This window comes from Euphorbia lathyris, chromosome 8, assembly GCF_963576675.1.
Source record: "Euphorbia lathyris chromosome 8, ddEupLath1.1, whole genome shotgun sequence".
In the NCBI taxonomy this organism is placed as follows: domain Eukaryota; kingdom Viridiplantae; phylum Streptophyta; class Magnoliopsida; order Malpighiales; family Euphorbiaceae; genus Euphorbia; species Euphorbia lathyris.
The window spans coordinates 10112853-10123906 of record NC_088917.1 but is presented as its reverse complement, the minus strand read 5'-3'; the positions used below and the strand labels follow the sequence as shown (position 1 = coordinate 10123906).

Here is an 11054-nt window from a genome sequence, read left to right as displayed (position 1 = left end):
AATAGGGAGCTAATCTTACTTTTCTAGGGGAGATTAGATTTTTAATAAGTCAACCTCCACAATATAGTTTTAGCTTTTAGTTTAGTTTTATTTTCCTGCTTTCTAGATTAGGTTTATTTTCAGTTTTTATTTCTTTCAAGAACAATTGATGGGAGAAGCGCTTGATCTTCTATTTCTGTAATTGGAATCGACAAACGGGTTCTAGATTTCTTCTCTCTTACCCTTTTATCTTTTACTTTTATATTGAATTGAAGATGTTTTCCATTATTCCTATTTTCCTATTGCTATGGTTAGTTTGTCTATGAACTGATCCCCATCCAATCTGAGATGGGGATGAAATTGATTGTACGATTAGGGATCTAGGGCCTTTGATTGATCAGTTTATGCGTGCTTAATGCCTAGAAATTGTCAGGAATAGGATTATTGCTAGAATGAGAATCGATGATGATCAACTAGCCTGTTTAATGTAAATAATGTGCCTAATGCCTATAAACCTGACAAAGATAGGATTATAGATAGATAAGAACTTGACCATGGAATTATCTATGCTGAATCTGTGTAAACCTGACCTTGCTAGAGACCACTAGGAGTGCGGCTTCGTGGCTGGGCTACGGCTTTAGCCTTAATTGCCAAAGAACCTAATGCTTTGCATGACATGACCTAGGGTATATGCCTAATCAAGCCGTCACCCGAATGCATGTGAATAGGTTAGATGGATCTTGATCACATTTGTCTTTCTTATTAGGGCAATTACCGTCAATCACTGGTAAAACATAAATCTGAACTCCCTAAACTCATACATAGGATTTAATCAAAAGATTCCTCATCCTAGATTGTGTCATCCATTAATTCTTGTTCTACCCTGATAATTGTTCACTTTAGTTTGTTATTTCAATTCATTTAATTCAATTAGTTAATTATCAAAAACCCAAACTATCATTCAACCCTCTAAACAATTAGATCACTCTAGGTAGATTTACTAATTATAACAAACAGTCTTTGTGGTTCGATCTCGTGCTTAGCACAATATTACTTGTTGCGATAGGATACACTTGTCCTATTAATTGCTATATATTTTACGAACATCATTCAACCATGTTGGGCTGCAGCATGTCATTTGAGTCGGGCAACTTGGCAAGTGAATTAATTTGTTTGAATTATGCGGAAGAGCGGATGGGAACGAGAGGTCATGGGAAAGAATGGATTGTTAACAAAGAGGGGACCAGATTTGAATATGGTCATAAAGAAGATGAGTTGGAAAAGGAGATTGATGAGGAGGATAACCAATCCGAGAATAAGGTAGAAAGAAATAATGGACTTGACTATGGTGAGAGTGATTTCGAGGATGGGGTTGAAGAGAGAAAACAATTATGAGGATGAGCTATGTGAGTACGGTGAATTCTATCATAATGAAAATGAATTTGGTTATATTGAAAATGATGGAGTTAATTACCATGATGAGCATGGGTTTAGGAATGATGAGTGGAACCAACACGGGAACACATATAAAGATGATAAGAATGGGTTCTATCATGATGAGTATGAGCGTTGAATTATTAAGTGGAACCGAAGTGAAGATCCTTATGAAGATGATGAAGATAGATTCCATTATGATGATGAGTTTGAGGATATTGAGCGGAGCCAAAACGAAGATACCTATGAAGGTGAGGATGATGGTGATGAGCGTAATGTGCATTTAGTGACGAGGGTGTTAATGTCTAGTGAAGAAGAGCATGGCCCATGACATCAATTATTTAGAACTCGGTGCTTAGTTCTTAGGAAGAAATATGAGGTGATTATCGATAGAGGAAGCCAAGTGAATGTCATTAGTCGAATCGCCTTGAGTAAGTTTGTTTTGGTTCCCGAGTCACACCTTAGACCTTATCGTATTGGTTGGGTCAATAAGGTAGAAAGGTTTCAAGTTACTCACCGGTGTAAGGTTCCTTTCGCCATTGGGGCTTATCAAGATGAAGCTATGTGTGATGTCGTAGAGATGGATGCTTGCCACATGCTATTAGGTAGGCAATGGCAATTTGATTGTGATGCCTCACACGCGGGAAGAAGCAACACCTACACCATATGCAAAGATGGAATCAAGCACATCCTTACACCTTGGAAGAGTTCATCTATAGAGAAAAAGAAAACCATCTTGAATGATTGCCCAACTCAAAAGTTGAATTTGAATGAGTGCATCAGTAAAATGGTAAAGACTAATCCAGTGGGGAGTTGAATCAATGTATGAAGATGATAAGTACGTGTCTTTCAATGGTCAACCTCGAGGGCTTCCACTTTTGGGGATGATAACACATGACATGGCATGGGATCCCTGAGATAGTGCACCCATTACTACACATGGTAAATTGAACTCAAAGGAGGATGATGAAAGGTACCTTGTGACGCCTCTAGAAAGAACCACTACTTCTAGCACATGCATGATACAAATGAATCAAGTCACGGATAAGCACCCAAAATGGCAAATTTACTAGGCCCTTTTTGATAGTTATTCTCTTTTATATGTGTCATTTTGGGACCTTTTTACTTATTTTCTTGCATAAGCACTTTCAGGGATCAAATTGGAGAAAAGAAGGCTTGGAGGACTGTTTTGAACCTTTTTCACTCAAAGTTCAGCTTTGCTGTCGCCGCTGGTTTAGTCTTGCCCAAGACTAAGGAGGTCGACTTATTCGAAATCACCAAGTCAGCAGAATCAGAAACTAACTTATCTCCACAGTCTCAAGAGCGTATTTTGAACGAAGGAAATCCCTGAAATCAAGGAAGAAGTCCAGAAGAATGAAGATCTTGTGATCAACACTATAAAAGGATTCCTTTATTGTTTTTGGGAGATACTTTTTTAATACACGGTTTTTATTTTCCTTGATAGGATTTTGTCAGTTTTTTTAGAATAATTTCCATTTCCTTTACATTCACCATTTTTGTCTTTGTAAGCTATCATAGTCGATTCATGACTATGCGTAGCTAAGTTCCCCTATCGATTGAGGGATTAATCAAAGGCGAGCATTATTTCCTATTGTGAGATTGTTATTCTTAATTTCAAAAATCTAATCTTATGTGATCTGTTTATATGTTTATCAATCTATAAAATCAGACCTTCAATGAAAGTCTAGGTTACAGTTCGACCGGGCTTTGGCTTCTTCATTCATTGAAACAACGTTAGGCTATAGGATCTGTAATCATCTGAAATCCTAACTATGTTCAAGCGCATAAGTGTGTGATTTGGTTTAAATCGGAATCGCTAAGAATTCGGTTAACTTAGATTGGGTCTTTCTAATTCCTAATACTTTCAACAGATTAAATTCTAAGCGCTAAACTAGAACTGTCTGATCGAATAGGGGCTTATCTTTAGGAGTACTTGGATTTGCTTTACAATTAAGGAAGGATTAGGTCGGGAATGAATAAGGAACGACTATAACCAATCCAGATCATGTTAATTATGATGTTATCTCACTTTCAATGATCAAAGAGGAAATAATTGTTCAGCCTGCGAATTTCCCTTGATCGAAATTCTATCATATAAGAATCACCAATATAATTTCATTTCAATTTTGCAAATTTATTTTAAGAAAACCACCAAACAATCATTTCCCCCCCAATCTATATTAAATAGATTTAGTTATATACGTTATCGATCAGTATTAATCCTTCGGGTACGATCTTTACTTACCCATTCTACAAACCAGTAGTTCGGTCTGTAATAATTATTTATCTAGTGGATTCGACACCCATCAGTCACCCATTTGGTAAAATCTGAACTTAATGTTGAGACAATGGGAGACATTCAAGAGTTGTGGGATACAGTCTCCTTTCCCATCTTACCCCTATCTTTCCTTAATGACTTGTAACTCTAGTATATTCTCTTTCATCGAGCTTGTTATAGGTTTATCCCTTCAACAATGGAGGATTCATACGGGTTTAGTCTATGAATACCAGGATTAACTTCTTCCAGTTTAGCTAGAGAAGAAACCTCTTTGTTGATTTAAAATTAAAATCAACTCGTTCAACTTTAATCCGTATCACTAAGTAAAAACTCTATTGGTTCAGAACATATTATAGGGGTGCTTGATGTTTCCCTTTATGAGATATTAACATTCCCCATGCCTACCTAATTTTCCAAACCTATTATGGTATTTTCGTTAGGAATCCATGTTTCTCCTAATCATAGTCCCTGTGGCAACTCTATCTCTGACATTTGGTCCTACTTAGCGTGTCGAATATCTCTATGCACTCATGGCGACCATTCAGGCCTTCTAAACTTGATCTAAAAAATAGATTGATGCCCTAACTTATAGTGTCTTGCTAATCTCATAAACTTGTTTAAAATGACATAATTAACCTTTAAATTCCACGTGACACAATAAAAGAAGATTTGGACAAATTAAAATGTTTATCACTTTAAGCAAATTCAGAAAGTCAATAGGTCATTATAAACAAGTTCATGAGACCAATAAATCACTTTAAACAAATTTAAATGATCAATCGATCACTTTAAGCAAATTAAGAAGAAGACTAATACAACACTGTTTGAATCGATAAGTTTTTCAAATCAAATTCAGAGGTTTGATTTGTTAAGCCTTTAAGCTTGTTTTTGTCTTATGGACACCAAATGATTATTTGAAGAACTAAAAACACACGACAACTTACCGGCTATACATTTTAATGAAAGGTCATCAAAAGGTTGTACACTTTTGTATGCAAGCCACTTTAATGGAAGGTCATCAAAAGATTGTACACTTTTGCATGCAAAATTTAAGATTATACACCAAAGTGTGAAATATGACAGATTATACACCATGTATGTAATTTACCCTATAAACATTTGTTTCTCAATCCTAACCGAACACTCCATAGTACATAGTACGAAGCTACAAAAAAGAGAATCAAACGAGAAAAATATATCACGACTTCTAATAACTAATATTGAAGAAAGTCCGTGAACACAATTAGTATGAAAAATCCAAAGATAATGAATCAAAAACAAAAGCAAAATGTTACTAAATCAGTCTCTTATCTCCATTAGTTGTTGAAAGAATAACTATTTATTGGGTTCATGACTGATCTGCAGCCAAAGAACTCCCAGCCAAAAATCATCCAAAGCCACTGCACGAACAAATTCCGCGACATCGATTACCGTTCGGGGTAGAACGCGATTGGCCTCCAATCTCGTATCATCTTATCTTATCTCAGTTCTTTTTCAACTGTATGTTCTTCCTGAATCTGCAACTGATTTTGCAGAGCGATTCGGTTCCTTCACATTTCGGCCTTAGCCTGCGCTATGCAGCTGACCTTGAAGGTAATCGGCAGCGATTTCTGTTTCTGCCAATAACAGTCACAGCCTAAAGCAGAACCTTTCTGTTTAGCAACAACCCGCAATAGGAACAAATGGATCCCTTCTCGGGGACACTGTCGTGCAGCTCGAATCCTCGTTCGCTTTGTAATAAAGCGTTTTCTGCACATAAAATATCATATAACACTGTGAAGCTCTTACTATCGCTTCATCAACCTCGGTAATCCATGCATCATCACATTTGTACCACTGGTTTCTTAACCGGATGTAAGTCACGTAGTGCCCTGATTCTAGCATCCCCGAATGAGTGATCACAGCAAAAATCTCAAATTCTGCAGAGGCATCTGCTTCATCGCTCTCGAAAGCGAAAATCCTATTTCCAAACCTGTTTCTGATGATCGAGGACGATAGATACGAGCTCATATCTAAAGAAAACGGAAACTGCAGATGGCAATCGAGTTTTCTCGACATTTTCCTGATTGTAGAGTGCTCGAAACGTTTGATGTGTAAAGATAACACCAATGGGAGCCTTTTAACGGACATTTGCTTAACGGAGTCCTGTTTTTCTCGACAATTTTGGCAGTAAAGTTTCTGGTCCGACCCCAATTTCTCTGGCCTCGTAAACAAATCCAAGCAGGCTGAAAGCGAACATCTGCTTGTATTCACATTCGGTCTAGCAGACTTGTTTGCTACATCTTCAGAAGACAAATTTCTCATGTCCATGTCGAGTGAAATATCTAGAAAAGGGTCGTAAGTTGTCGACGTAAATCCACAGGTCATGCAAGTAACGTCGGATCTCAACATCCCCGAGAAAACCCGATGCGCAATGCACTGACAATCTGAATTATCTGCACAACAGAAGATCAATATATATTAAGTACAACAGAAAAGTATCTCAAGTCCTGTATTACCCACATTCACACAAAAAACCCGAATGTACGCGAAAAAGTTCACCGGCTTATGAAGAATTCCTTCGTGCCCAAGGTGGATTTTCTTCGGCTTACAAAACACAATTCGGAAGCAACACAATGACAGACATCTTTACATAAATTTCAAAACTGTTCAAACTATTTAACTTTGGCAAAAAGCATAATTAAGCCCTTGAACTTTAGCTGTTTTAAGGATTAAGCCCCTGATCATTTATTTTTCCACATTGAACCCTTGATCATTGATTCTATTAGGGATTAGGCCCTTATTTAACTTTTTCATCGAGTTTGGACTGCATACATCGTTAGGACGATTCGGCTTGTTGACATGGACAAATAAAAATAAGAATTCCTGGACGAGAAGAGATACAAATTAAAAACTAAAACGAAATTATAGAAATTAATTTCCAGTATATTCTTCGAAACTCGATTTTCTCCTCACACATTTTGTGATTTTCAACATTAGAATCGCCAAATCGATCTTCTCATCTCCTAAACTCGACGGAAAAGTTAAAGAATGGTCAAATCCATAACAAAATCAATGATCAAGGACTCAATATGGAAAAATGATTGATCAGGAGCTTGATCCTTAAAACATGTAAAGTTTAGGGGCTTAATTATGCTTTTGTAATAACTAAGAATTTCAAATACTCAGAAACGAGAACTAATTATCGAGACTCCATATTTAGCTCAACGAATCCAGTCAATAATTAACAATTACCACAAGGCATCACAATGAATGAAGCGAAAAACAAAAGGTATCGGTAACTCAATTAGATACATATCAAGATCGAAATTAGAATGAGCACTATATCTAAGCACCTGCAACATTACCTTTATTCGGGGCTTCTTTTTCATGAATCCCATCTAACACCGAAATGAAGAATTCATGAGCATCCTGCTGCTCGTAACTAGCTAGATTCACTGAATGCTGCCACCAACTTCATATATAGAAACAAAATTTCATTACTAATGGATTAGAATAAATGGATTAACTATGAAAAGATCTAGCCCCGGACTGAAACTACTATCGCAATGCCAACGAAGTCCCCTGTTGTAGAATACATTCACCAACAACAACATCACCGGGAATTATTCCAGAACTAAATAATGAAAGTTCTCATCACATTGGCACAAAAAAAATAAAAAATATCAGTTCCAAAATCCCTAAAAAGTAGCAATCTTTTTGCTTCCGGCTACTGCATTAATTGATGATACATATCAAACAGGACCGAACAATGTGATCTAAATTCTATATCATGGAAGAATAAATGGATTAGCTATGAAGAAATCTAGCCCTGTACTGAAACTAATATAGCAATGCCAACAAAGTCGCCTTTTGCAGAATGGCATTACATCCATTTGGGTCCCCAAATTAAAGCTTCAAATTCAATTAGGACCCTAAACTATCAAAATCATCAATTAGGTCCCTGAACTAAGCAAAAATCATCAATTGAGTCCATATCCTATCCTAAAATAAAAAACTATGACTATTTGATATAGACTGTAATCATCCCTGTGTTGGTTCAAAATGAGATTGAGGAAGATGGTCTGAAGCTGTTCAACCGAATGATTTTTGATGAGGCCTCAATTGATGATTTTTGTTTAGAATGGGGACTCAATTGGTGATTTTTGCTTAGTTCAGGGACCTGATTGATGATTTTGATAGTTTGGGGTCCTAATTGACTTTGAAGCCTTAGTTTGGGAGCCAAATGGGTTTTATGCCTAGCAGAATACATTCATCAACAACATCACCAGAAATTATTCTGGCAGTAAATAATCAAAGTTCTGATCATATTGGCACAAAAAGATCGAAAATCCCTAAAAGTCGCAAACTTTTGGCTTTACGGGTGATTGCATAACAACTGATAATACATATCAAACACATCACTTAAAAGGGCTTACGACGAACATGACAAAACAATGTGATCTAAATTCTATATCACAGTAAATATCGGATTAGCTATGAAGAGATCTAGCCCCGTACTGAAACGAAACGACTATAACAATGCCAACAAAGCTGCTTGTTACAGAATACATTCATCAACAACAACATCACCAATTCATGGAACAACTCCAGCACTAAATAATGAAATTTCTGCTCATATTGGAACAAAAAGATCGAAAATCCCTAAAAGTCGCAAACTTTTGGGATTACGGGTGACTGCATAATAACTGATAATACATATCAAACACATCAATTAAAACAGCTTACGACGAACATGACGAAACAATGTGATCTAAATTCTCTGTCACAGTGGAATAAGGGATTAGCTATTAAGAGATCTAGCCCCGGACTGAAACGACTATAGCCATACCAACAAAGCTGCTTGTTACAGAATACATTCATCAACAACAACATCACCAATGCCTGGAATTATTCCAGCACTAAATAAGGGTTAAATGCATCATTGGTCACTGAACTTATACGGTTGTCTCAAAAAGGTCACCCAACTTCAATTTGTCTCAATAAAATCACTCAACTTTAAGTTTTGTCTAAATTAGGTCACTTTGACGATTTCAGTGATTAAAAAACATTGAAATGATGACATAGGTGACACATTAGCATGAACAAACTTAGATCTCAGACTGAAACGACACATGACATCCACGTATGCGCCACTTGGCTATCATGTGTCGGTTATTTTTATGAAAAAAAATAAAATTTAGTTTTTTTTTTCATAAAAATAACCAATACGTGGCTATCACGTTTGGGTGACCACTTTGAGACAACCATGTAACTTCAGTGACCAATGGTGCATTTAACCCCACTAAATAATGCAAGTTCAGCTCATATTGGAACAAAAAGATCGAAAATTCGGTTTAAAATCCCTAAAAGTCGCCAATCTTTTTGCTTTCGGCTATTGCATATTCACATTAACTGACAATAATACATATCACCAATTTCTGGAATTATCCCAACACTAAACAACGAAAGTTCTGATCACATTCACAGAAAAGGATCGAAAATTCGGTTTCAAAATCCCTAAAAGTAGCAAGCTTTTTGCTTTCGGCTATTGCATACACCAATTTCTGGAATTATTCCAGCACTAAATAACAAAGTTCTGATCACATAGGCACAAAAGGATCGAAAATTCGGTTTCAAAATCCCTAAAAGTAGCAATTTTTTTTGCTTTCTGCTATTGCATCAACTGACAATACATAAACAATTAAAGTTCTGATCACATTGCACAAAAAGATCAAAAACCCCTAAAAATAGCAAAAACAAAAATCTACTAATTGCATTAACTGATAAATGATAATACATATCAAACACATAAATAACTTACGACGAACAGGACCGAACAATGTGATCTATATTTTCGAAAACATGTCATTTTCAATTACTCTGAAACTAAAGGATTCATATTCATAGCAGACCTGTAGAGAAACTGAGCTGGACTGTAAGGTGTCCGATGCCCGGAATACACAGCTGAGAAAATAACATCAATATTGCAGGCCAAACACAACCGATCTGACGATTTTTTTCGACAAGTTTCCCGATCATGACGATCACTCAAGAAGTAATCCCTAAATGGAGGTGCATGAATCAATGCTTGCAACACAGAATTCATAAAACAAGTGCTCCCCAAATTGTTCAACCCTCTCAATCCCAACGGATAACATGATTTCGCCCTTCGATCCCTCATCGAAACAAGCTGTTTCGACTTCTTCGAATCCATATCCATCAGTTTCCTCCTCTTACTAGTCCTTCTCACACCATCATCAAAACTCTGCGTTTCATTGGGCATATCCATCATGTTTTTGGACACAACAACCTTGTCAAAATCAGGATCATAGACCTGATCACTGCACAAACAGCAATAAAGCTCCGATCTTTCCATGTTAACGGAAATCTCATGACCATTCTCCGATTGGGCATGTAAAAGGGTGTGGCTTGAACAAGAAATTAAAGAGCAAACTAAACAAACATAAGATCTATTATCTCCATACCCATTACAAAAAAAGCATCTGGGTATCGTTGATTCACAGTTATAAACACTGGTTCTTCCATTTGGACTGGTTTTTAGGCAATTTTGGAGAGATTTATAGCCAGTCAAACCATGTTTAACCTTGTAATCAGCTAGATGCTTGCAAATCTTTGGATTTGTATACAAAAGATTACCTGTTTCCATAAGATTGAAAGGGTGGGTAGGCCTTGATTCCTCGATTGAAAACCCTAGAAGATCAAATCGATGATTAGATCAAATTGGCCGCATCAATAACAACAAAATGAACAGTTTTGGAGTTTTGATTGAAAAGATTGTAGCTTAGAGAGATAATTAAGGAACGGATTAGGGTTAATTTGTAATGAGTTTAGTTGAAATGATTGAAAAGGAAAAAAGATGGAGTTAGAAGAAGAAGAAGAAGAAGGGGCTTTTGATGAATAGACCGACTTTCTTGAGACTTGTCTTTTGCTCTCTTGGGTTTCTCCATAGATCAATCGTCACTGTAACTCTTCCAGTTGGATCTGGACCGTTCGTTTCAATCATGATTTTGGATCATTGGGTTGACAGATCATTTCATGTTTTCAATAAGCCCCAAATGGATGGATGGATGGTTAGGGTTTGCTCAAAGCAATGGAAATCCGATGTCTAAGCATGTCTTTCGTATCACTTGGAAGACTCCAATTCATATTTGGACACGTGTATTATGACCTTATGTAATAATTAAAATAGTGAAGTTTTTTATAACATGTGTGGATCCATGTTACACGTGTCAAAATATATATAAAAGGTCATACATTTAACATGGAGAACCGGGTGCTTCTAATAATTTGTCCTATTTCAGTGTCCCTTTCATAAAAAGTGGTACTTTTTTATTAAAAT

At 36.4% G+C, this 11054-nt stretch overlaps 1 protein-coding gene across 1 annotated transcript; it reads right to left on the bottom strand.

Moving 5' to 3' along the window:
• Positions 1-4897: 4897 nt before the first annotated feature.
• Positions 4898-10734, bottom strand: LOC136202279 (ubiquitin C-terminal hydrolase 22). The gene is made up of 3 exons (XM_065992793.1): positions 9607-10734; positions 7060-7166; positions 4898-6147 (listed from the first exon to the last, which is right to left on the bottom strand). Exons 1-3 carry the CDS (start codon positions 10359-10361, stop codon positions 5369-5371), a joined length of 1641 nt encoding a protein of 546 aa, XP_065848865.1. The 5' UTR covers positions 10362-10734; the 3' UTR covers positions 4898-5368.
• Between the last annotated feature and the right edge of the window lie 320 nt (positions 10735-11054).

Excerpts from the sequence above, each read along its gene's own strand:
- LOC136202279 (XM_065992793.1), bottom strand. The coding sequence starts at position 10,361 with ATGGAAACAGGTAATCTTTTGTATACAAATCCAAAGATTTGCAAGCAT. Across the intron at positions 7,167-9,606 it reads CCAGCTCAGTTTCTCTACAG|TTGGTGGCAGCATTCAGTGA; the intron begins GTCTGCTATGAA and ends CTATATATGAAG. Across the intron at positions 6,148-7,059 it reads AAAAGAAGCCCCGAATAAAG|ATAATTCAGATTGTCAGTGC; the intron begins GTAATGTTGCAG and ends TCTGTTGTGCAG.